The sequence below is a fragment of the Falco biarmicus genome, chromosome Z, assembly GCF_023638135.1.
Source record: "Falco biarmicus isolate bFalBia1 chromosome Z, bFalBia1.pri, whole genome shotgun sequence".
Classification (NCBI taxonomy): Eukaryota; Metazoa; Chordata; class Aves; order Falconiformes; family Falconidae; genus Falco; species Falco biarmicus.
The window spans coordinates 69,884,268-69,911,463 of record NC_079311.1 but is presented as its reverse complement, the minus strand read 5'-3'; the positions used below and the strand labels follow the sequence as shown (position 1 = coordinate 69,911,463).

General features: G+C 40.8%; 1 protein-coding gene across 10 annotated transcripts in view; it reads left to right on the top strand.

Moving 5' to 3' along the window:
• Nucleotides 1-27,196, top strand: part of GHR (growth hormone receptor) — a 125,487-nt gene that overhangs the window by 26,785 nt on the left and 71,506 nt on the right. For 5 of the 10 annotated variants that reach the window (XM_056324073.1, XM_056324075.1, XM_056324072.1 and 2 more), the window contains exons 2-3: nt 14,548-14,631; nt 25,982-26,166. In XM_056324073.1, the coding sequence (XP_056180048.1) occupies nt 26,136-26,166 (31 nt within the window). In that variant the 5' untranslated portion in view covers nt 14,548-14,631; nt 25,982-26,135. The remainder of the gene's footprint in view (nt 1-14,547; nt 14,632-25,981; nt 26,167-27,196) is intronic. The other 5 variants (XM_056324082.1, XM_056324078.1, XM_056324076.1 and 2 more) reach the window with 1 other exon arrangement.

Genomic DNA, 27,196 nt, shown 5'->3' with positions numbered 1-27,196 from the left:
GATTGTTGGCTTATGGTTTTGGTTTTTTGGCAGGGGGGCTTTTTGAGTATGGAATTACAGCAATACAGTCTGACCCCCTTCAAAGCTAGGGCTAGAGAAACATAGCCCAGGGGTCTTTGTGCTATACTTTTGATGTGTGCTTTTTATGGCTGCAGTGTTAAGTACCACATGTTCAGCATCAGGGATGGCAAGCCTCAGCACGCTTAGGGCAGGCAGGAGAGACTAGACACAGGAGAAGAGCAAGGTGCAGGTGAGGGGACCAGCGTGGCACAAGATGCCATGGCAGATCGAGTCCGTAGATGAGCCAATGTCCAGTTGGGTAAACAGCCAGTATGCTACACTGCTGCAAGCAATGGAACATTGTGGATTTGAAATGTGTTTCTGATAAGATGCTCACTGCTCCTGATACTCAGATAAATGTTGTCAATAACCATGCTAAACTGTTAGTCTGTATTGTGGTTTTACTGATGCAGCACCATTTTATTCTGTAACTTACCAGACTTTTAAATATATTTTGCTACATGTCAATTGTGATAGCTTCTAAGTTAGAACTTGTACTTCTGTGGTTATAGTAGGTTTTAAAAGCAGTTAAACTCATTTACAGTAAGAGAAAGAAAAGTCATTTTCACCTGTGCACCCATCCCAAGTGCCCATTTTTATGCTGCTTCCCTGAAACAGAAGGACAAGAGGTATGTTAATCTTCTGTTAAGAAAAGGCAAAGCTTATCTTCATTAGATCTTTTTCAGAGTGGTGGAAGCATTGTTCAGCTTTTCCCATACTGACTTGTTTACGTGAAATGTCAAGTTTAAATAAACCAACTTAAGTATTTATGTATTTAAACTTCAGAGAAAATAAGGGAAATTCACATGAATTCTTCATTCTTCGCTTGAAGACTGTTGTAGCAAAGTCAGCAACGACATCATATATATATACACATACAGACAATATTTTTATTCAATTAGCCATGTGTAATGGAGACATACAACCATTATAATGTCAGCTGAGTAAGTATCTGGTTATAAGACATTTGCCCTCTAGCATAAACCCGACCATTTCAGGTTCCTTTTACAGTTAAAGCCAAATTCAGTATCTGTTGATGCTTTGAAAGTTAGCAGTATTCCTTGACAGAGCACTGTGTTTGCCACAGTGGTTTCAAGTACCAATTTTATTTTCATGGGAAAGCAGACCCTCATGCTCACACAGCTATTGGCACTGGGCAGGTGGTTGAAGAGGCTGGTACTGGTCACCTGGGAGCTGGTATCTTCTCATGGTAGTGAGAACTGCTCCAGTGCTCATAATTTTTTTAATGAGGGGGGCAGATTTTCAAGAAATACGGTTGCTGCTGCATTTAAGTCGCGGCTAGTAGTGATACTGTTTGCAAAATCTACATTTTACTAGAAGACACATTTCTGCAACTGCAGCTGTGTAAGGATTGGTGGACTGGGTTGTGACCTATAATGCTTTAGGCAGCTGTAATTTGGGATTAACAAGAGCAAACCACGAGGGTGGCTGGGTGAAATCTCAAGCCCAGAGCAAACAAGTAGCAAATATAACTCTGAGGATTTGGTGTCTTTTTAGGGTCAGAACCACAGTAAGACAAATGTGATTGTGGAGGCAGGATTTGAGCAGAGAGTGAGGACCTCATCACAACATTCAGCTCACTTTTCACCCACACCTGTGCAGGAGGCTAGTAAACACAGCTGATGTCCACTGGTGTTGTGATTCCATTTTAGGATTCCCTGCTGCTTAGATAGGAAGGGGTCTGACTTTGCTGAACCATCTACTTTCTTCACTGAAATTCTTAAATCTGTGGTTCATTAAACATCCAAATTCCTTAGGAAAAGTGCCAGGTGGCCCTGCTTTTTTCGTTATTTTACAGAGTGAATACTGCTAGGCTGCCCGCTTGGTGTGATTAGTCTTTTTTTTCCTGAAGGTGATGCATAAAGAAAGCTTTCTTCTGTATCCCTCTTGCTATGTATAATAACCACAGTGCACAGGAGTGATGTTTATTGCGATGTTATGTGTGCTTCACAGCTGCATGTCAGTCATGGGGAACTGACTTACTAATGTTGGTCACAGATCTCGCCATGAAAGTGAACATAAGTGTGTAAGAAAAGAATGACCTTTCACAGTTCAGGCTGATTCATCACACATGCTTACAAAGGGATCTTGCTGTAATTCACAGTCTTAACTTGGGAAAGAAGCAGGTATTTGGCTGGTGTTAGCCTTGACAGTAGGTGAGAGTGTTTTGAAGCTGAGAGTATTAGTTGAAGTTTTAAGGGCCTGAGAGATTACTTAAACTTCCTTGCAATTATCTTAATGCTCACGAATTTTATATGTTTATTTTTACAGACTTCCTTCCTTCATTTCCCTTCTAGGACTGGAATGGGAAAGAACAAATTGCCATAAAAGTTTCTAAAATCGTATTTCTGCATTGAATACATATTATAATAAAGAACTCACTGGGACTCAGATTCAGAATTAGATTCACAATATTGTTCCTGTCGCTATTCCCTGCTGAATTTCTTCATCTGGTAATATTACTGCTTAGGAAGTGATAATATATACATGTAACAAGTTAATTGTAGAAGCCCAAAATGGGTAATTTGCGCTACTAAAACAACAGCAGTCAAGCACTCTGTTCTGCAGTTGCCAGCTTTAAATTATCATGATTATTGTAAATCATGTGAGGGGGTTGTGGGAAGTACAGCTTTCAGCTTTTTATTACAAATCCCCCATTTTCTATTAGTGATCTAAGGGAAAACAACACACAGCCGTCTGGATGGTAGACTGCGGTGATGGTTTATAGACCATTACTCTCAGCACTCCAGGGGAATGAGTGGGAAGGAGGAACATGCCTGAATATTGCAGTATCTTTGGGATTGTAGTACTTCTTACTACACAGGTTTGTAGCTGAAAACTGAGTCATCCTCTCCGTGTAACTGCTGCGTAAGGGGGCACTTGGTGGTTTCCCATGTTAGGAACTGTGTGTGTGTTACACACACACATAATTAGGTAATCAGCACTTGAAGTGAGAAGAGCATTTTATATGTGCTCTGCTGTATGAGAGACATTTCTACTTCTTAACTTTAAAAAACGGAATCCAACTCCAGCATACCTTAACTAATGTGTTCTTTGCCCTTGTGTAAGCACTTGGCACAATCAGGAGGGGAAAATGTCACGCTCTAAAGACTTCAAGCAGTGTGTAGAGGGAAATAAGTGTTAATTTAAAAATTAAGTCTTAATACCTTCCATTTTTAGACTTTTCATTTTACATCTTCAGACATTACTCATGCTGTTGCCCATAGGATGAAGGTGCAGGCTCCTCCCTGGATGTGCTGTTCCTGTTGTAGATACTCTGCACTTGCTGTACAGTGTCCTGAGGTGTTCACACTGTTTCTTGGGGCTCATCTCTTCCTGGGATGCTTAACAAAGTTGCACCAGAAGATAATTGGTTCTTTATTAATGAGTTTTGAGCTTAAGAAAAGGGAAGAATTTAGTTGGTGACTGAATTGCTGGCTCAACATACAGCTGTACTACATTGTTTTGCCTATCTAAAAATGAGGGACGCTTATGCGAGTAATGTCAAAGTCACTATTCCTGTGGCCGAAGCACATCATATTTGGGTTAGTGTCTCTCGCCAATTATAAAATATCCTATAGTTAGTTATAAGACTATATCCTAATCCTGAACTCTGCCCTGATCCTTCCTGTGGCATTTATACTACTTGAGCATATCATATGGCCATGATGTATATGTATGAGAGTTGGGATTTCTGAGATGCCAGTGCCTATGGCTGTCGCAAATAGGTGAAGTGTTCCTGGGTTCCTACTGCCTTGTTTCTGCCTACCACACTTCACTGACTCTACTTGGTGCTTACCCATTCTTTTTGGGAGAAAAGCACTCACTGCAGTGAGAAGCACTCTCAGTTTCTCACACCACTACTGCAACCCGAGGCGCTGGAGAGAGTTTCTTTTTTTAGATCTCTGTGTAATCAGCTACCAAAGTAAGATACATTTTGTAAAAGGTTCGAGTCGTTGATCACTCAAAAGTTACAGGTGGTAAAATTATCGAAAGGTTCTGATACCAACATGTGATCTGAGGATTAGTGGTGCTTTAGAAGGAAACAAAGACTTTGCAGACTGCACAAATCTTAGTTTGTCTATGCATTTTTTTCAGATCTGTGGCCAAATGCTGAAATGATACTTTTATCCTTATAACCATCACTGGGCGTTTTCAGTCTTGCAGTGGTCTATTGTATAACTCATGCTGCCCTGGCAGTCTTAACTGCTGTCCACTGTTCTGATTCATTATTTTTGGCAAGGCAAGGCAGCATGCACCAGAGTTAAGGAGAACAAGTTGAATTGAAATTTGTTTGAAATAAAGCTTTTTTTTTAAAAAAAAAACCAAACATATTTCTTTTCAATATAACTTATGTTCTGTTTTTCTTATAGATCACTTGTTTTCATTCTGAGTTCAGTATTTTCTTTTTAAAAATCATGTTCAGGTTTTACTTCTAGAAAACTGAACTAATTTTTCTTTATGCCCAGTACAGAACCGCTTACAGAAGTAACTTCTTGTCAATAATCCTTTCAAAGACTCACAGGGCAACAAGATTAAAGCCTTGATCCCTTAGTCTAGATTCTTGAACACTGATAAGATAAATTAGAGCTTCATTATATTAATGAGTCAATAAACGAAAAGGAGGAATCAGAGGAAAGGCTCAGAAGAATGGAAGAAGTATAAATGAACTCTACATTAAACTTACCATTAATCATAAGAACAATGAATCATAAATTGCATATGTATAAATGTGCATGCTTTCTGTGGGAAGACAGTAATTATTATGCCCAGGAGCATTCTTTGTATCGTCTCCCACTCGGTTACTGTCAGCATCAATTAGTCCATTATGCTGAATATTTCTGAAATGATCTGAGGTTAAAGAGAAACAAAAAACCCAAATCTCCTTGCTTTAGGTTCTTTTCCTATTGTAAATAGTTGGAAGGCATTGATAGCTTGCAGCTTTTTTATTCAGAGGCAACTAAATTTAAAATACATCTATAAACATTCATTAGAAACGCAAGAAAATGGAAAATCCCTTAATTTTTCAATGATGTAATTTACCATCAAGTTATAAGTGTTTCATAAGGAACTTATTAGAGGGTATCTGATTTGGCCCGTGGTGGTGTCTTCAGGGATCCCTTGTGATTTCTGCATACTGAAATGTGAAGAGGAAGCACTCTCAATTTCTTTTCATTTAAAGTGTGAAGTGAGTTTCTCTCATTCGCTTTTGCAATTACTTGGCATTTCTGTTATATACATTTAAATGAACATGAGAGAATTGCTAGGAAATATATATTATATTAGATAAGTGTATATCTGTAAATACATAAATACATTTATATTCCTGATATAGTCTGTTATTGGCTACAGGCTGGAAGCTGTCTGAATCATGCCATCAGTGGGGCTCCTGCCAACCCCTGAAAATAGGCCTCTTTGAATTCCTGAGTCTGATTTAAGATTGTTGATTTAATATTTTTAGAAAGCAAGCCTAAATCAGCAGAGAAATAATTGTCTGAAAATGTGAGTTGCACAAGATACAAGTTCTCACTTGGTACCTCAAGCAAAATGCACTGTGGAGGAATTCTCCACCCCACTCCCGCATTAATTTTGACCACCTCGCCCCCCCCCAAAAAAAAAATTCCTGCCACAGACACTTTCTGTTCCCTAGTTAGCCACATGTAAAGAAACCTTAATTTTTGATACTTGAACTCTGTTTTGCATCAGATGGGCAACACATTGTCTTGCACCTTTCCTCAGATGTATCAAAAAGACTTCAAGCTAAAGAAGCCATGTGGACACAAAATACACGTGAAAATCAGAAGCAGGACTTTAGAGAAAATAAATTATATCCTTGACAAGAACTCACAACATGGAACAGATGTGTGATACAAACACGTATCATGTGCACAAATCCCGTAGTTCAAGTTTATACATATATGCAAGCCCATGCAGTCTTATGGAAGGTGGATTGGAGGGGTGTGGATTAAATGCTCACATTCCCCAGGTGCTTCACTGCAGTCATGTTCCAGGAGCTGTGTTCTTTTTTTTTTTTTTATTGATCTGAGTATTGGCCAAAAGCAAATGGGGATTACTTTTAAGGTAGTCGCTTTTGTATTTTTCTTCGATTCTATATAGCGTCATTGCCATATAGGGGGCAAAATTTGTGGTTTGGTAAATCTCTTATGGAACTGTATTTCCATAGATGTTATAGGCCAGTAATGCAATGTATAATCTTCATTGAGATAAGGAGCTGGATTTGAGATATCCCCAGATAAAATATTTGACTCTGAAATAAAATGCTGAGCGCCTTCAGCTGAGAACTTCAAAAGAACATTTTTCTTCTTTCTTTTCGTGTTCTAGTAGTTTTTTCCCTGTAGGGTCATTCTTCAAATTCAGATTTTAGAAACTAGAAATGTTTGAAAGTGTGAAGAAAAGGAAGAATGAAATCAACAAGGATTTTTTCTTCTTAAGCAACTTATAGTTTGGAAAACCATTATGAAAAGTCATAGTGTATATGGCTCCCACAGCTTTGTTAAACAGAGAGCACTTTGACGTTAAGGCTCTTTATTATCCAAAATTCTGGAGGAGAGCCAGAAGAGAAATACATTTGGAATATGAAAATACACAAAGTATACATGTAGCTTGCCAGTAATTCATCCCAGAAAACTGACAGAAGGCAATAGAAAAGCCACAACTAAAATGTAAATCTTAGTGACTCTTTTTGCCTCTTACATGAGACTGCATTAGTGATTGTTGGTGAACAAAAATAAGGTCAATATTGGATGCCAATAAAATATTTATTTTTAACATGATCATTACATTCCTTCATATTCCAGTTAGTATTTGAAGCCACAGGTGTATCGGCATATTGCAGGAACAGCTATTGAGCTAGGATGCCTAACTCAAGGAACAGCCCTGGCTGGGGATCTGGAGTGGGTGGATGGGCAGCGGTTTAGCCCTTCAGCCCTACATGCGTACATACCTCACAGCTGCGCTTTTCACTCCTGGATGACTTCAGCATCTTCCTTCTTTGCAAGCTTATGTAAATACCTTTGCTTAATGCTTGATCTGTTCACATGCACCCTTCATTGACAGCACCAGCCTTGCGGACTTTGGAGCTGTATGCTCAGAGGTGTAGGTTTTAGGCATCGCTCTGCATAGCCAAGTGATGTCCACATTCCCTTACTCTAGGAAAGGGCTGAGGAAGTGTAGTTCAGGACTGCAAAGCTTAGAACCATCTAACTTCAAAAGTACAGGAGGAGAAGATCGGCCTGTTTTGCTGCATAATTTTGGGTGCTGGTGAAGGGGTTGATTTTCTTCTTGTGATGGGGAAATCTGAGCCCCACTAAACCAAAGGCAGACCTGCAGAATGGTAAATGTTAGCTTTTGGGGGAAACAAGGTGACAGAACATTCAGTGAGCAGTCAGTGAGGTAAGAAATGGAGTAGCTGTTTTGGAATGTGAAAAGAAACTGAGGTTTTTGGATTTGCTGTGGAGTGAAGAGAAGTTTGAAGAAAGTGGCCACCATCTTAGTTCACATGTAATGCTTCATTTGAATGTGAGCCATTTGTGGAACTGGTAAAGCCAGTCATTCAAAAATTAATATCTTTAATAATGCTTTGGATAACAGTTGCAACGACAGCCAAATTAAATTCAAATGTAACAGTGATGGAGGTCAGGTAAATTTGCTTCTATCCCCTGAATCTCCCTCCTTTGTCCTCAAGAACGCTGTTCTAAGGTTACACCAGAAGTGGGGAGAAAGTGGGAGCCATAGAGATTTTAACTTTGCCCAAGTTACATACTAAAGCACCAGTAAGCGTAAAATAAAACTTATGTTTCTGAATTTTAAGCCCTCTAATTTAAAGTGTTGAACTGTTCACCCACTACTATGCTGGTTAGTAAATTCTGTTTGTGTGGTTTTCTATTAACAGTTTTCCAATTCATCCCATACACTGTTTTTTTCTTAGAGCAGTCATGAATTTGGCAACATGCATTTAATAAGTGATTTTCGTAAGTCTGTATTTCCTTTCTGAAAATTTTTTTCTTCTGCCTTCTTATAGTCATAGTTCCTTGAACCACAGTTTTTATCCTTACAGTAGTTTTTTAGTTAAAATTAACAGCTTTGTTTTCCCATATGCTTTTATGTTTGATTTGCACATTTATAAATGTTTAATCAAAATGGAGTCGTAGATGAAAGGGAATCATATTATTTAAAAGCCCGAATTTCCACTTTTGTAGAAAATCATCTGGAGCTAGCTGATCATGAGTCAGCAATGCCATCCTCTCACAAAAAGACACATATGATAGGATGTAAAAAGCTGAAAGAGAAGTACCTGAGGTAATCCTTCAGCTTAGTTTTGATAGAGCGAGCCTCAGGTAAGCAGCTGTTTCAGACTTGGGCTAACTGGTTAGAATACAGAAGAAAGCTGTGAGAATGATCAGCGATCCGGAAGACTTAGCTGAAAAATTGGTTTTGTTTCATCTAGGGAGAAAGGGAAGTAGAACTGTCTTCATGTGGGTAAAAGACTGAAAAAAGGGTAGGGAATAACCTATTCTTCATTCTCATGGGAGAAAAAAAAAGTAAAGGAATTGAATTACATCAAGAGAGAGCTGAGGTACATAGTAGACTAACCTTCCTAGTGGCAAGGGTAGCCATGCGTTGGGATAGATTGCCTGAGGTGGTTGCAAATTTTTTGCAGGTCTTTGCTGGTCTTTAGAAAATCCAGTAGGCAGAGACTAGAGTCAAGCAAGAATTAATTGATCTGACTGTGAAGAGTGGGAGTGGACCAGATGACATTTGGCAGTCCTACCCAGCCATATTTTCTGTAGTTCTGTTACACAGGTCACCAGTTGCTTGTACCCAGTTATTTGTTTTGCTTAAAAAGCAAGTTGAAGTGATGGGAGATTTTTTTTTTTTTATTCAGCCTCTAGTAAAACTCCAGGTTTGACTTTATTTCAGCCTTGTAAAAGACTTTTTTTTTTCTTACTTCTATTCTTGATTCCTCAGTATCTCTTTGACCTCATTAAAGAGCAATCTAGTGTTTATAGCTTCTTCCACATGCAGATTATTATCAGGTACAACTGAGTAGTGAGTTATGTATTTTTTCTTAAATAAACTGGGGCTATTATCTTGATTATAAAAAGATGCCCCAGACTTTGAATAACATTTGTATGTCCTTTCTCTTTTGAAGTTTGTTAGTCTTTCAAGTGTGGACATGAGAACTGTCTGCAATAACCCAATTATACATCTTTCTTCTCAGCTTATACTTGGTATTTCCCTGTTCATTTGTCAAGTAAATTTCCCTTTTAAGTTACTGATATGTCAGCAGCAGTTTCAGCTAGTAGAGTTCTGGATTTCCAGCTGCCCAGATCTCAAAATACTTCACATAAATATTGACTAAACTACTTTTCATAACATTCCTCCAGCTCAAGTAGATTATTAACTGTAGCTGGGAATGTGACATGTTTCACTCACAGAAGACAGCCTAAATTTCTGGATACCACAAGAGCTGTCTTATTTGTCAAGTGAAAATGCTACCTACTTAGAAAGTCTTTAGTTCTTGTCTGTTTGCATCCTTTGCAATGCTGATGGTTTGTTTTATAACCCAAAGCGGTGTATTAATTCCTTTATTTGGCCTTAGGCTAAAGTGCTGGCCTGCTGAGCTATCCTCTTCACAGGTAGACTTGTAAGCATAATGCAGTGGAAAACATAAATTCACCTTTCATCCCTATGACAAGTGCCAAAACAAGTATCAGTTGTTAATCAGGTTAGTGCTGCTAAGAAAATGTTCTGGTTCTTGTTCTATCAAAGAGGCAAAGACTATCAAATCTGTAAGAACAGAAATGTGGTTCATTGAAGTATTTAAAACATGAAGGGCAAGATTATTGTTAGATTCCTAAGAATATGAAGAGATTGAGGGGGGGGGGGGGGGGGGGAGAAGGCTCTGATTTGGAACTAGAATTGACTCCTTGTCCAGGGTGTGCTTGTGAGGCAGGTGGAAGGGCTAAAGGAGGAGAGCAGGTGAAAAGCCTTAGCTATCTGGGTAGAGGAAAAAAGGGAGAGACGAGGGAAAGTTCTGGTGGGTTTTGTTATTGTTCCCTTGAAAGAATTTAGGGAATTCCTGTGCAGAGGGAAAAAGTTGATGACAGAAATTAAGCTGTGAACTCACAGCTGCTAAACAGTATTTCAGCTGAGGATGTGAAAGCTCATTATATTAGAGAAGTAGAGTTTGAAGGTAAGAAGTGTGAACCTAAGAAGCATCACAGAATCATAGAATTATCTTAGTTTGGAAGGGACCTATAATGATCATTCGAGTCTTAACTCCCTGCTCCTCTTTAAACTAAACCATGTGACTAAAAGCCTTGTCCAGATGCTCCTTGAACTCTTGATGGCCTTGGTTCCATGACGGGTTCCCTGGGGAGCCTATTTCAGTGACTGACCACCCTCTGAGTGAAGAACCTTTTCCTAATGTCCAACCTGAACTTCCCCTGATGCAGCTTCATTCCATTCCCTCATGTCGTGTTGCTGGTCAACAGAGAGGGGAGATCAGCACCTCCCCCTCCGCTGCCTGCATGAGGAAGGTGTAGATTGCCTTGAGGGCCCTCCTCAGCCTTCTTTTCTTCAATCTGAATGAGCCAAGTGGCCTCAGCTGCTCCTCTGAAGTCCTGCCCTCAAGGGCTTTCACCACCTTGGTCACCTTCCTCTGGACACTCTAGTAGTTTGATGTCCTTCTTACACTGAGGTGCCCAAAACTGCACGCCGTACTCCAGGTGGAGCCCCAGTAGTGCAGTGTAGAGTGGGACAATCAGCTCCCTCAACCGTCTAGCCATGCTGTGCTCAGCGTACCCCAGGACATGGTTGGCCCTTCTGGCTGCCAGGGCACACTGTTGACGTGTGTTCAACTTGCCATCAAATGCATGGAATGACTTGATTGGAGGAATCATAAAAACACGTATGAAGAGCCCATTTTTCCTTCTTTTTGAAACAAATATTTTCAAATATTTGAAAGGAGAATAGTGGTTTGGAATTTTTAGCAGGTGCCATGTATCACAAGTAATGCAAACTGGAGAGACAACTAAAATGCATATCAGATACAATCAGAATAAAACTCAGGCATACTGTTTTTTCTTCCTTTGAGCTTAGCGGTAGAGGAGTTTAACTGGAAATGGAAAGAAGTGAAATACAGGAGAAAATAAGGATTCTTTAGGCCAAATCTTACGAGCACCAACACTCTGGAAATAGGTTATCACAGATGCCAGAGATCCTCTTAGGCATCTCTTGGTAGCCCAGCATAATGATCAGTAATCTGATAGTACTTGTGTACTGAGGTTATGTGTCTGCTTGGAAATAATCCATCCTTCCTCAATGGCCCATGCGATCATAGGGTGTCCATAGTTTACCATCTTTCTTCGAAAGCATGTAATTTATGTCCTCTTCTCTGTCAGCTGCCAGCAATTTTTCATTTCCATATCTAAGCATACAGACTCTTGGAATCACAGGATCATAGAGGTTGGAAGGGATCCCTGGAGATATCTAATCTAGCTCTCTTGCTTAGAGTGGGATTTAGTTAATGCAGTTGCCCTGGGCCATGTCCAACTGGGTTTTGAGGATCTCCAGACCCCACAACTTCTCCAAGCAACCTGTTCCACTGTTTGATCACCTCTTCAGTGAAAAAGGTTGTTAATGAAGATATTAAGCAGCATTTACCTTTGGGCTGCTTCCCTGATGACTAGCCCTCAGCTGGACTTTGTGTCATTGATTGAAACCCTTTGACCCACCGTTTCAGCCAGTTTTCAGTCCACTTCACTGTCTGCTTGCCTAGTTTGTATACTTCATCAGTTTTTCAATGCAGATTTTACATGGGATGGTGTCAAAAGCCTTTCTAACTTTTTTTGGCACTGGGCCCTTTGCTTAGGTGCTCTTCTGAAGACCAAGTCTTTTGGCACATTTGGGTCCATCTTATCGTCTCCAGTTTGTTATTTTTTGGTAGGTTAGCATGGGATATGCTGAGAAGACATAACGGGCACCAGTCCTCACATGGCTAGGAACTTGAGTCTTGTTTCTCTGTGAAGCAAACTAGTTCTGGATAGGCCTTATCTTAACATAGTGCTGCAATCCTTTTGTTTGCCACGGGTTAGAATAATCAAGTATGGTTTTGAGAAAATATAAGTCTCGGGAAAAGCCTCACCTGTTTAGTTTATTCACACAAATCTATGTCCTTCTTTTGCTGAAGTTGTAGTTTTTGCAAGAATCATTTAAAAGGTGGCTGCTTGCCATTTAAACATCTAGCTCACTACATTATGTGCAGTACTGCCTCTTTTTCACATGTAATGAAGTGTCAGTGCTAAGTGCAAATACAACTGTGTTCATGCTTGTGTGTCTTGTTCTAAACTGCAGTGTTGTCAAATGTCACTGCATGTAGTCCTTGAGCTATTACCACTTGCTACCAAGAGCGAAACAAAATGTTCTCAGTACAGTCAGGTAATCAGAAGTTAGGACATTTCTCTTTTGTCATCTGTAAAGTAGCTAAGAGATCTTTTCTGCTGTTTAAGCAGGATTTCAAAATAGTTTGGAAAGACTACTGGAATAATTTTCCCTGTCCTATTATAGTAGGATTCTGACTTTGTCACATGGAGATCGTTTCCACTTGCTACAATGCTACTGAGTGTTTTGAAACAGGAACTTGTCAGTAGTCCATGGTAGCTCACTTCAGTCAACAGCTGCCTTAAACTTCACAACTTTGTTTCAGTCTAATGCTTTGTTTCAGTCTAATGTGTCGTGTGTCCCGTCCCAACCCCCCCCCTTTTTTTTTTTTTTTTTTTTTTTTTGGACAAGAGAGTTGTGGCTCACTGATCAGTTATTCTCTCTGAAATTAAGGATTCTTTTGAAAATCATCAATTAAATCAACCTGAGACTCCTTACAGAATTATGTGTAAATGGGACACACACCATCAGTTAGATCCTCAGTCTGATTAAATGTGAGCAGGCTTTTTCTGAAAAGTGGGATATTGGAACTTGGCTGTGCATATTATGGGGTAGATTAGGTGAAGATTTACCATATATGGACCTGTCTAGTCCTCTTGTTTCATGATGTGGACCAGGAGAGAACCCTGCTGACAGGTTTCACTTGAGGTAACCACACACAGGATGGTTTATTTTATCATAATATTTCGTATTGCTCTTGCTTTTGCATGAAAAATGCCTTTTAGTATTTTCAAATGTCTGTTTAATTCTGTCTATTCAGTTCAAGGATTTTCTTCGTTGGAAGTGTGTTGGGTTTGTTTGTTTTTTTTTTTTTTAACATAGAAACAGAGGTGACACTTAGCCTTTTATGCAATGCACTGAAGAAGGATTCCTGAGTAATATGATGAAATTTTTCAATCACAATGACATTTTGCTTTCAATTATTTGTTGTTTAGGAATCTACCCATACATTTAAACAGTACATATGTAAGAAAAAAATTCCATGGGTACAAATGAAGGTTCTTGCTGCTCTTAAGCCAGTGCTAGTACTTGATCAAAGAAAACTCTTTCAAAAATTTAACTCTTGTTAAGATAGGGCAGTATGGCCCTAGGCATTCAGTTTGAATGTATACAGCATTTCTTTAGATGTTATTTGTGGGGTTTTGCAGACTGCTTTCTTTTTCTGGTTATTTAAAGAGCCAAATACAGTGAAATCTGGGCTTCTTTTTATGGTCCCACCCACAAGAAACCAAATTATGATGAATTATTCAATTAATGTGGGAAACATGACTGACTTCTTAAAATGTTTTAAAAAGCTGATTTGCATCTTTGGAAAGAAGTAACCTGCTACATTGAGTTAATGTTATATTTATTTAAAGCTAGAAGTACTACCAATTCAGAACTGGTTTAGATGTTGCTGCTGTGCCAGATATCATGGGAGTGATAATGTGCTTAGGAATTCTGAACATAATAAATGATGTACTTCTTTTTTTTTAATAGCATGCCATCTTCCTGAGAGTTCCACACTGTCATTTTAGAGAAAAAGGAAATACTACTTCTTTAAAATTACCAGCTTATAAGTTAATACGCTGTAATTTATCATCTAAAGTAGTAGTACTGAGATACGACTCATCCACACCCTCTTCTTGGCAGTTCAGAGTTTGCTTCCAGCCCAGCTGATTTCCACCATGGATGTGCATTGAAAATGAGTCTTGATCAGTCACCCTGACTTCTCTTTGCCATTTAAATCTGTGTTCATGCATTTTAATGTCAAGTTTAGCACTGTGGCTTGGCAAGGCCCTGGCAGCCCGGGCGTGGGGGTCAGGCAGCTGCCGCTGTTTGAGTGAGAAGCCCAGGTGCTCTGCTCAGGGCCGTGGTGCAGACTGCCTAGCTGGTGGCCTTTCCCGAGGGACAGCCTTGCCAGGATGCCTGTTTGGACTTTGCTATGTCGCCTCCTTCTGCCAGTGACCTTTGCTGTTCCAGACCTCATCTCTTGTCTCTGTTTCTCCTGGTGTTGTGTAGGTGCTGGGATGGCTGGAGAAGGTCACGATTTGCAGTTGAGCTGAGGAGGCGTGAAGCATCATCTGTCCCCTGCTGACGTTTGAGGTAGTGTGATAACTTTTATCTTGCTGCAAATGACTTTATTATGATTGATGGCTTAAGCAGAGTGATCAATAGTATCCTGTAGCGCTCTACAGATAATCCTTACAGATCATATCATCCAGTCTTATAGAAGGTGATGAAGATAATGTGCAGTATACAGAATTCTAATTGGGATCCAATCATCATATTTTATTACACCAAACAATAGAGATATTTGAATTAAGGCTTTCAGATTCAATCATCATTGTAAATTGGTGGCCTCAAGCCTATCTCCACTAATTCTAGTAGCCAGCATTTCAGGCAGAGGGCTAGGTAACTGGTGGAAGTGCTTAAAAGCTATTTTTCCTTCTCAGAGAATTATTATACTGTATTTCAATGAGCCATTTCCCAGGACAAATTCTGATTTAAATAAATAGCTTTTGGGTTGTTTCAGATAAGATAGTTACTTAAAAGCCCAAACATCGCATGATACAAATTTCTTGCCGTTTCTGTAGTATGATACTTCAACTTTTCAGACTCAAAACTGTTCTCTAGATGCTTTATGGAACATGTATGTAACATACCTAGCAGTATCTATAGCAAGATCGAGAACAAGTATCTCTTTCAAAGGAATGCACATATTTTAATTAAGACTTAAAATCTTTAAAAAAGATTTCTTTTCATTTCCTTTCATCTAATACGGAGCAAAAAGCCATAGGGAAATTGAAACACAACTGCAAGCTGTACATTTTAAGGACTTCCCTACTCTGTAGGGGTACAACTGTTGGGTGCTTCCCTACCAGCTGAGCTATTCAGGAGAAACCTTGCTGACCCACAATATGTGCTTTTCCTGTGAATTTTATATGTCTACTATAGAGCATGTCTGTCTGAGACTGGAAGAAAACCTGCTCTCTTAGGGAGATAAAAACTCAATTCCAGGCCAGCCAAAACCAGACCCTTCTTAGCCAAGACACTAATTTATAGAAAACTGAGTAATCCTGCAATTAATTGTTCTCTGCAGCCCATAGAACTGACATCTGGATTCACTTTCTAAGCTATGAAAGGACTACAGGCTTTGAGGGGCCTGTTGTTTTCTTTTTTTTGTATGTGATTAAAGCACCCTGTTATCAATTTATATTCAGAGGTAGCTGGTTGGTTAGCTGTCAGAAATCTTTGCAGACTGTTGCTTTTAAAATAGCTGAAAGCAGCAGTAGAAAAAGATCTTCCTTGAATGAATTATACTGAGTCGTTATTCTTTTTAGTGTATGAGTCCAGTCACTTGTTATCAGGTCTGATTGCTGAAGGAGAAACTTATATGGGATACGTGAACTAAAAATCAAGAATAATTTATGCATCAGGGCACTTCAAAACTCCAAGCTCCATCAGATATTCCACAGTTCCAGTAACAGTGGGAAGATTATAATCAATCCAGAAGTGATTTACCCAGTACTGCCATACACTTTGTAGTAGAACATAAGAGCAGTCAGTCTCACCATGCTTATTGTGAATATGCACAGTATTCAAGTGTGATTGTTAAGTGTCATACATATTTTAGGAGCAGATGATATCATCATTAATGACTTCTTTAAAAAATACGCTTTTTTTTATATGGTAAAGTTTTGCTAAAAATGGAAGCCTTTTATCTCTCCAAAACTATAGTTTGCTGTGATATTATTCAGTGTAAGGACGACAAAAAGGAACAGTCATACTCTTTCCTTTCTAGGCTGACAGTTTCCACACATGGAGGTGAGGGTAAGACTAAAAAGACTGCAGTTTAGTAGCCCAGTATTAGGTGGGGTGGCCACTGATGCGGTGATGAAATGGAGACGGCCAGGTGCTAAGACTGTTGCTGACAGACTCCTGTGCAGGCAGCCTTCAGTACAAAAAACAGGTACTAGGGCAAGACCGCTGGTCAGGCTTCAGAGGAGCTGGATATCTTGCTAGACCAGGAGAACCCCCATCAGGGTTTTACAAAACTGACTAAAGTGAAGCGTCCTCCCCTTTAATCTGCTGCTTTTTTTCTTTTTTTTTTTTTTATTGTACTGTATGTCTTACGCAAGTCCTGAGATCTAACTTGGTATGGGGTTTATTTTTGTGAATCGACCTCACAAAATGGATTTGAGTCTGAGCAATAGTTGTCATAGTGGTCAGTGAACACTCAGGCTCTCAGCTGCTCCTCAGGGCAGATAACCTGGTAAATTTTGTCTCTAAACACCTATTTTCTCATGGTCCCGTGTGAAATAGCAATAACAGCAATGGATAAATGTGAATGCAGCAGTCTGTTTTAATAAAAAACAGTTCAATCTACTCCAAAATTTAACTTCCTTGATCAGATAGTTGGTAACATGATGGAGTTCCTGCAGAGGAGGGAGTCCTAGCATCAGTGGAGGTGGACATCCTTTCCATTGGCCAGCCAGCCAGCCTTGCACTGAGCAGCTCTCTTGTTGTTTGCACCCATTGCAGAGTTTCCCATTTTAAGCTGATCAGTTCAGGGTTCATGTATTTTATCTGTGATGTCTAAAAGCAAAGGCTGCAATGCAGAACTGTGGTTGGTTTAGTCTCTAACAGTTTAGGAGTGGTAAATGTGAAAGGAGAGGTTTACATCCACTGCACTGGGGTTACAACAGCTGAAGAGCGTGGTTCATTCCTATTGTTTATAAAATAGAGCTATACACTTATTAAGAAGGTTTTGCTAGTTGCTTGAGTGTTTCAGATGAGCTGGTATTTCCCGTAATGGCAGTTCTTTCTTAATGCAAACTATTAGTTTGTTGTCTTGGGGTTTTTTTTTAATCCGTTACAGCTTTATTTTGTGATACTAAAATGTCTGGCAGTAAATCTGTAAGACTCTGTAATGTTCTGTGGTAGGTAAGATGTTGGGGGGAGGGTTGCAGGCCATGCCTGACGGTGGTGTAAATCCAGGCAAGCCGTTCTGTAAAACGGATGATGCCACTGATCTCCACTGCAGACTGCCTCAGGATTTGCTGATGGAAAGCATTGTCTGACAACATTAAAAGACCTCTTTAGAAACAGATTTGGCAAATTACCTTTAAAATTGATATGGCTGGCTGTATTGCTCATTTTGTAGACACTCCTTAATTTCTTCTTTGGTAGAGTTTTCTTAAGAGGAAATGTTGGGCATTTGGACTAAGCTCTTTCTGTTTCCAGTGTGAATTTCTAGTTACAACCTAGTATCTCCCTTTACCTTGCTTATACCAGAAGATAGCCTTCCTTGTAGTGCTATGCTAGCTGCGAGTACCCACTTGGAGGATTATCTGGGCAATTTTCATCTTCACTAAACTAGTAACAGTTCCATAGGTATCATTTTGGAACAAGATTTGGTTATAACCAAGCATTTTTGAACGGAGCATCCTCAGTTTCTTCTGATCACCTTGAATCCAAACCTGCCTTTCAGACCTCAAAGAGCAACTTCAGGACATCAGAGGGAGCAGTGTTTTCATGTTACAGAAAAGCTCTGTGATATCAGATGCAGATTTATAATATGTGCTGAAACCTAACTGACTGTATTTGCTCGAGTGCTAGGTGGTATGCTTTTAATTCAAGTGATATGCAGATACTAGCACACATGAAAACACTTGCAAAGAAAATGCTAACTGGAACAGTGGAACTGGCGTGCTGTGTAGTGGTGATCCAGCAGGTGATCCAGAACCAAGAGGGTTACTTGATATTAAGCATGTGAATAATTCTGTTTTTCCCTCATGTTCCAGCCTAAACTACCAGTAATGTCACACAGGTTGCTTTCCACCGCGATTACTGTGCTTCATCATTTATTTATAATTTCTGCCACGTGCTAAGCACTCTGGCTGTGCTAGGGGAATTAGCTATGTTCTCCTGTTAAATATTTAACCTTGCCTGGTTAAAATTAGATGCCTCTAACTGCTTTGCTAGATTGGGACCACGCTGCTGAGTCAGGATGAGATTTAACTTTAATGCTAGCAATGAGGACTTGGGGATTTTTTACATTGGCACAGAAGTGTATTACAGCACTGGAAATATCATTTACTCTCTTTATGTAAAGTGTGAATTATCATCTCAGTGGAATTTTTTCCTGTGCATAAACCGGCATTTTTTTAGTAGAGATTGGTTCTAGACATAAACTCAAACATTTCTTTTTCCTTTCTTGTCATGGTATTTGAGATTAAATTGATGCATTATACTCCTTCAAACAAACTGTAATATACTTTTTTCTTATATAGAGAAATTTTCTCACTTTGCAATTGATTGTACAAGTAACAAAACAAAGAGCTAAATTTTGTCTTTTGAATGATACTTATCTAAGTTTTAATAATAACTTAAAAAAAAAAGCCTAGGAAAAATTACAGCTGCAGTTGAGAAAAGTGTTTACAGCCTGAAAAAATTATTACTCTCATAAACAGGACTGGACCCTCTTTCTTAATGATACAGGTGTGTGTAAAGCTGAGTATCAGCTCAGCAATTCACATATGCATGATAGCAGCTATGTGTTGCTATTTCTTTCAGCTGAGATGCGTCTAATTTCCTGCTCTGATGTGTTTTGGGAGCTGAAAGGCAAAAAAAGCAATTAAGTCTTTTCCAAATCTAAAGTTTTCTGCAGTAGACAGATGCTTTAACTTCAGTTCTCTTTTAGACCATTAGGTTACTTCTGTCAAAGCATAACAGGTTTTATTGTAGATAAAAAATTGATACACCATATGCCACAGCCATCCTTGGACTTCATAGCCCAGTTCTTGGAGTATGAACTTAGAGCTGGATTAACCTAGAACAGCTTTCAGTACAAACCCAGAACAATAACTCTGCTGTCATTGAAGGGCTCCTTAACCACATCCAGGAACTGATAACCATTTGGCCTGTTACCAGTTTAAATGCAGTTTAAATCACAGTAATTAGCTGACACATCTATCCCTATCTGTGGGAAAAACAAACCAGCTCTGGTAGAACTACTGAAGTTGTCTATTACTGGTTTTATCCTATAGAAATAAATTTGGTGTTAGAATGAAGCTTTCATACCGTGTCTGTTACAAAATTAGAAGTTCGTTTAGGAAAAAAACAATCATTTTTTCTAAATCCATAGTAAGCAGTTATCTAAGTAGAGATAATGGGATGCATCTGTGGATCCTGAGGGAATGGGCAGATGAAGTGGCTAAGCCAATATCCATCATATTTGAGAAGTGTAGCGGTCCAGTGAAGTTCCCACTGACTGGAAGAGGGGAAACATAACTCCCATATTTAAGAAGGGAAATAAATAAGACCCAGGTAAGTACAGACCAGACAGTCTAATCTCTTTGCCTGGCAAGTTCATGGAGCAGATCCTACTGGAAACTATGTTAAGGTACATGGAAAATAAGGAGGTAACTGGTGACAGCCAACATGGCTTTACTAAGGGCAAGTCATGCCTGACAAATTTGGTGGCCTTCTGTGATGGTGTTACAGCACTTGACAGATGAGGGGAGGGGAATGACATCATCTACCCAGACTTGTGCAAAGGTTTTGGCACTATCCCACAAGGCATCCTTGTGTCTAAACTGGAGAGACATGGATTTGACAGGTAAAACACTCGGTGGATAAGGAATTGGCTGGATGGTCGCACTCAAAAGTGTTGCAGTCAATGGCTCAATGTCCAAGTAGAGACCAGTGATGAGTGGCATTCTTCAGGGGTTGGTATTGGAACTGGTGCTGTTCAACACGTTGTTGGCAACATGGACAATGAGATAAGTGCACCCTCAGCAAGTTTGCCAATGACATGGAGCTGAGTCGTGCAGTTTACATGCTGGAGGGAAGGGATGCCAACCAGAGGGACCTTGATGGGCTTGAGAACTAGGCCCGTGCGAACCTCATGCAAGGCCAAGTGCAAGGTCCTGCACATGAATCGGGGCAACTGCCAGTACAGCCTGGGCACAAAACAGATTGAGAGGAGCCCTGAGGAGAAGGACTTGGGGGTGTACTGGTGGACAAAAAGCTCAACATGGCCCAACAATGTGGGGCTGCAGCCCAGAAAGCCCTGGGCTATCCTGGGCTGCATCAAAAGAAGCGTGGCCAGCAGGATGAGGGAGGTGATTCTCCCCCTCTACTCAGCTCTTAGGAGACCCCACCTGGAGCACTGCATCCAGCTCTGGAGCTCCCAACATATGAAGGACATGGACTCGCTGGAGCACATCCAGAGAAGGGCCACAAAGATAATCAGAGTCTGGCTGGAGCACCTCTGCTATGAAGGCAGGCTGAGAGAGCTGGAGTTGTTCAGCCTGGAGAAAAGGCTTCGGGGAGACCGTATTGCAGCCTTCTGGTACCTAGAAGGGGCTTACAAGAAAGATGAGGACAGATTTGTTTAGTAGGGCCTGTAGTGACAGGACAAGGGGGGGTGGGAGGGGGCTGGATTTAGACTGAAAGAGGGTAGATTTAGATTAGATATTGAGAAGAAATTCTTTACTGTGAGGGTGGAGAGACACCGGCACAGGTTGCCCAGAGAAGCTGTGGATGCCCCATCCCAGTGTCCAAGGCCAGGCTGGATGGGGCTTTGAGCAACCTGGGCTGGTGTAAGGTGTCCCTGTCCATGGCAGGGGGGTTGGAACTAGGTGATCTTTAAGGTCCCTTCCAACCCAAACCATTCTGTGATTCCCTTTTTAATTTTAACACTTGAAACTATTATAAGTTACTTAGCTTACATAGAGCTCTAATTAATAATATAAAATTGCCTCTGTTCCATAGTTTTAGTTTCTCATCATGGTGTACCTTTTAATAATCAAATGTGCGTCAAACCATGCATAATAAAGGTAGCTTTATGCCAGAGTCCTTCATTCTTTTCTAGTTCTGTATTTTGTTGTCAGGTTTTGGTTTTTTTTTTTTCTGAAATGTGCCCTTTATGAGATTTTTTGTCTCTTTTTTAATTTGCAGTATATAATTTCTGCTTTTACAGTATTATTCATTGTTCTTTTCATATCCTGTGTAGCTGCGCACACTAGGTGAATGGTGTGTTATCATCTGAGACAATTTATTATTTCTGTTTCTTGACACAGCTGAGCGTATAGCCCTGACAAGTGTTCTATAAAAACAGGCTTTCATCCAAGTGCTGCTGATGACTCAATCAAGCTGTAATATCAGCAAGCAAGGAAAGAAGTCTTTAGGTCCGTGGCAGTTTTAGATTGTGTTCATTGGAAGAGCTGTAACTCATTTCATGTGCAGAATGACTCTGTCCTTTTGGCATTCAGAGGAATGAGGATAAGCAGGCAAAGTGATTTCAGCTGTGCATGGTCAGCCAAACCATTGTGAATGTTTTTACACAAGCACAGAAAGATGATTTCCTCTTGGTTTCACCAATTTTTCTATGAGATAGCTTGTAAGGAATATCCACACTGTGAAAAATAAAGGCCTTTTACCCATAAAAATTCTGTGTGGATATGTATGGATGGATTTGATTGTTGCAGAAACAAGGTTCAAGACAGATCTGGAGAGCCTGGAGTTAACAGTCCCTTCTCAGCACTTGTTCTTACTTGGTGGTGGAAGTATTGCTGCATATTCAGCTGCATAGCACACTCTTGTCTCCCTGTCTGTCTGTGATCTGATGGAATGATGAAACAGCAATGTACAGAAAAAGTCCTCAGATTAATCCTTTGCTCAATAATTTTGTGGTTTGGTTTGCAGCAGAGAGGCTACCGTTGGTTCAGGACTAGCTGCATATGTGCTGCTTTGGCAAGCAGTGCCAAACTGGAAGAAATTACAGGGGAAAAAAACTTTCTCATCTTTGGGGTACAATGAGTTAATGGAGATGGCAAAAGCAGAAGTCACTTCAGAGGTGCAGTTTAATGAAGTGTAATGTCCTTCACCTTCCTTCAGGTCTTTTCAGGTCCAGGAGCTATCTAAACGTCAAGAGCTCGTGTCAAAAACCAGTTTTGTTTATAAGCAAAACTCCCTATGGTTTACTCTGAGTGTTAACATTGTTACCTGACCAGAGTGGATGCAAACCACTCTGTATTCTGTGACTAAACTCTTTTCTTTTCTCAGGGATTTTCTTAGCCCAGTTTTGCCTGCTTATGCTGACTATGTTCATATCCCACTGGAGAGATGTCGTGTTTAAATTCACTTGTGATTGACCTTACTCCAACATTGCTATAGAAAAGGGCCAAGAAATTTTTTTATCCTTTTTATAACTCCTGGCTCCCTGTCTGTACTGAAGTAATTAGCCTGAGCTGACCTCTAGCCAAATGTTCCTGTGGTCGAGTTTCAGCTGGCTTGAGGACAGTCAGCTGCTGTAATTTTTTTTTTTCTGGTTTTAGCTCTCCTCATTCTTACAAACTGCTGAGTTGGTTAAGATATAGACTGTTATTCCTTAGTCTAGTGTATATTACAAACACTGAAATTTTTTTCTGTTCAGTAACAAGGACTTTATTCGTGGCATTTGTCTTTCATATGCTACAGGTACAGGTGTTGGGAGGTAGATATTACCAGATTGTGAAAAATCTGTTTTGTCCTGAAGCTGCCTCCTGCTAGATTAACACTGCAGCCTCTGAACAATGCTGTTCCTGTTGGCAGTGACTTTTTACAAGAGTCTCCGAGAGAAAGAGCAGCGGGTGGTTACAAGACAGGTTTGTGAGAATTTTCTGCAATGCAGTAGTTGTCTGATGATGGGGCAGATGACACTTCAGAGGAGTCTTCTCTCAGAAATGTTATTCTTTACCGTCAAAAGTGCTATCATGTTGGGGCAGCTCCTACGTTGCACCAGATTTTCCCCCATGAGACCAGAACCATGGCAGTGTAGCTCTCCCTTGTCTTCCAGTACCTCTAGAAGTGGTGGCCATACCTGTAGTCCAGCAAAGCTCTTGGTATTTGTGCTGGACGCAAAAAGATCATGTAGTCCCTGGTGCTTCCCACACCTTGCAGAGCTCCTTTTGCCTGGGAGAGACCTTGAGCATGAGCCCTGTCCCAAGGGCTCTGGGTTTGCACTCCAAGGAGGCTAGCACAACCTGCCCTTTCCAGAGGCTGTTGTACAAAAGGTGAGGCATGGCCCATCCATATTTCCAAATGAGAGCAGTTGCCATTTTTGAGCTCAGTCCTCTCTGTGTACTGGACATGTTCAGAGTACACCAGCTGAATTTTTCTCCTACATGCAATCTGGATGGATAACTCAGTGGAGGATCTCGTGTGGATTTAGGCAGAGCAGAGATACTGTTGCTTTACCTTGCTAAGATAATGGCATTTGTGAAAATCCACAGAAGCATCATTTGTTTCTGTACTGCATTTTGCTAGCAAAAATGCAAGAGATTAAGCAGTGATTTTGATCACCTTTGAGGTTTAGGAATGCAAATTAATCTTGTGCCCTGTTTCAGCATGCTAGATGTTTTAGTCGGTCTGTGGCTCAGCAGGGACTTTCCCAATAATTACAGAATTGTTCTTAAACAAGTAGTGGCTGCTGCTGAAGTAGTGGCTGTCCTCCCCTCCACCCTGGCTGCTCTTTCTCATACTTGTGCTGCCCTGGCTCTGCTTCTTGGGTGCATCTTTATGCAGTCCTGATAAACCCAGACAGCAAGCAGATTTGTTACAATAAATGTTTATGGATTAATTCTAACTGGAATAATTTCCTGACAGAGTTCATTGCATGCAGGTATGTAAAGTCCACCAGCATAAGAGGAAGAGCAGTACTGGAATGGAATTGGTTTTGTCCGCAGCAGCAAGACCTGATTGTAGTTCAATGTGATTGTTGACCTCTGGGACGTATTTCCAGGGTCCTGCGTTGGTGCTCCCTCTGTCAAACCACCCCTCCTGGGAGAAGGCTGAGATGATTGCCAGTCACAGCACAGGGATGGAGGGGATAGCTGTGCTGTGACAGCTGCACATGGGGACCTGTCCTAGTTCTCACCACAGAGAAAATTGTTTGGTGCAGTTATGAAAAAGGAAACAGTGTACATAGATGTGCTCTGAAGGCTGGACTCTATTGATGACATTCATTCTCACAGGAGAACTCCTGTGAGGGTTTGGGCTTTTTTTTTTTGTGGCTGTTGTTTGGCAGGAGGAAGTAGGAGAGCTTGGAGAAGAGTGGTAGGAAGATCAGCAGAGGATAGTGGATGTGGGAGAACACGGAAGTGTGAATATGGAAGCAGCACAGAATGCCTGGGTATTGCAATAGGGAGAACACGGAAGTGTGAATATGGAAGCAGCACAGAATGCCTGGGTATTGCAATAGGGAGAACACAGGAGGGTTGTAAATAAAATGACGTGCTCAGGTGTGTGAAAGAAAACAAAACTTCAAGGAAAAGTGGAAGGGCTGAAGGGAAGCGGGGCTGTTTGACAGAGTGGAAATTGTGTAAGAGGAGAGGAGCTGGCTAATATAGAGGAGTATTTGTGTAGAAGATTTATTAATAAGAGACAATAAGAATACTTTAAACAAGAGTACAGATGGAGCAGGGGAACAACTGAGCTAGCTGAAAACGTAGCTGATCTCAGATGAACCTTGTACTGTGCCAGTGTAGCTCCACTCCGAGAGTAGGAGGATTGCTGGCCTGTGATTTGCTTTATGAGGCTTTTTCCCAGCCCTGTGCACTCCAGCAGCTGCAGCCGTCACTGCTCCTGGTCCTGCTCCCCAGGCCACCTCACTCTCATACCACCCCAAATCCTCACTAATGTGCCTCCAGCCTCACCGTACCCCTTCCTTCCTCCCTGCCCACTTGAGAACAGGGGAATCACCTTTGAGAGACCCATGTCTGCTTGGCCAGAGGAAAGCCCTGCCCACCACCTGGCAGGTCCCCAGAGCTTATCTCTCCTGTTTAGCTGAGCATCCCTGCAGTGGTGTGGGGGTGGTGGGGAGCATCTCCTGGCTTGTCTTTGCAGCTCTGGGTTAGACTCTGCTGGCCTAGAGCAGGTTGAGTGCATGCCTACTCAGCCTGAAACTCAAGAATTATTGAGCAGTTGTGCTAATAAGGATGTGGGAAATACCTTCTGATTTTCAAGTTTTGTACTAAACAGCATGAATGAGAAATGTGAAGTTGGTAGTAGTTTGTGGGGTTTTCTGTAGTGTGATTCAATCTATTCTCTTAGGGTAAAAAAAAAAAATAAAGAGGGAATTATCTTCTAAGTTCAGTATTACCATAGTTTTACATACTCTGTGTGCTTGTGTTTTAGTTTCTGACTAAATTCAAACTTTGCTAACACTACTAGGAAACTGACTACTTTTCGATATCCAGATTTGACAGCATCGGCTGTTAATCAGTAACATCCACTTAGAGATTGTTCTTTGTTAGTAGGCTTGGTTGTTTGGACACTTGTGATTTAATCTACTCTTAGATGAAGAAAGAAAATACTTGAAAACAGTCGGGTATAGAATCAAGGTTTGTCATACCAGTTTATGGTTAAATGTGGAAGTGGAGCTATTTCTGTCATCTTTCTCTCTCAGCTACCTCGTTGAGCTGGAGTGTCAGTGTATCCCGGCAGTTTTTTTGCCACAGACCAAGAAGCTGCTGCCTGAGTATTGTTTCAGCGTTTTGTGTGCACTCTGGTGCTGTAGCTTTGGCCTTGAAGGTCTCCAGTCATCTCTGTGCTCCACTAGCATGCTTGTAAATGGTCAGGTAGCCATCCATGGTATGTATGTTTTTCCCCTACTACATATGGAGACCCCATGAGCTTTTGGAGGCATGGTGTAATTTTGTGCAGAACGCTGCGCTGCCTGAAACTCCAGCGTATCCCAGCTTCTGCCCTTAACTGTTACCAGATGCTGATGGTAATGGCAGGAGCAAAGAAAGTAGTGTCCTTCATACAGGATCATATGATGGGGTTGTAGGCTCTGTGTGTGTGGCATGGGTGAATTGAGTGTGCTTTTGGGGGAGGTTGTGAAGGCTTGTTGGGTTGTGCTTGGGTTATAAAGGTTTGGATGCTTGGAGGTTGTAAAGGCTTGTGTGGATGTGATCAGGTCCATCAGAAGGAGCCTTCTCAGAAATGGCACAGGTGGAAGTTTCCAGCATGAGACAGCCTCTGTGGCAGCCCCTGAAGAGCAGCACAGCAGTCGGGGAACCAAGGCAGGTGCTCAGGATTTTGTAGGGTTTCAGTGGGGAACAGGGCAGAGAATTATTCCAGGTTACTCCATTCTTGCAGCCCCACAGCCGCTCTTTCTGCTCCTGGCATGCTGCCTGCCACAGGCAGCAGCCGTACATACTAAGCTGGTGTTTGTTTGCTAACAACCACTTGGCTTTCTGGTGTGGGAGCTGGCTTACTAAACTGCATCGCTCCTCTCAGCTTTGCTGCATGTAGTCCTCAACCCACAAATGGTTATACATGGCATGCAAAGGTGAATACAGCTTCAGAGCAGCATGAGCTGTAAAGGGGATCACCATATTTTTGTTCCCTGAAAGAAATACTGTTCTTTTTCTGCTTGGGATCCATCCACCAAAGGCTGCTGTGGGGGAAGTGTGACTACTCCCTGGAAGCAGTCTAGAGATTGACAGTACTTGACATTTTTCCTCCTCTGTATTAAATGAACTAGAAACCTATAAGCTAGTTCTTTTGTAAAATTAATATTTACTCTCTGTCCTAGACTGCAAGATGATGTATGACTTTATGAGACAATAAACTATAAACTAAATACACTTCTGGTTTTAATCCTATCAAAAGTTCC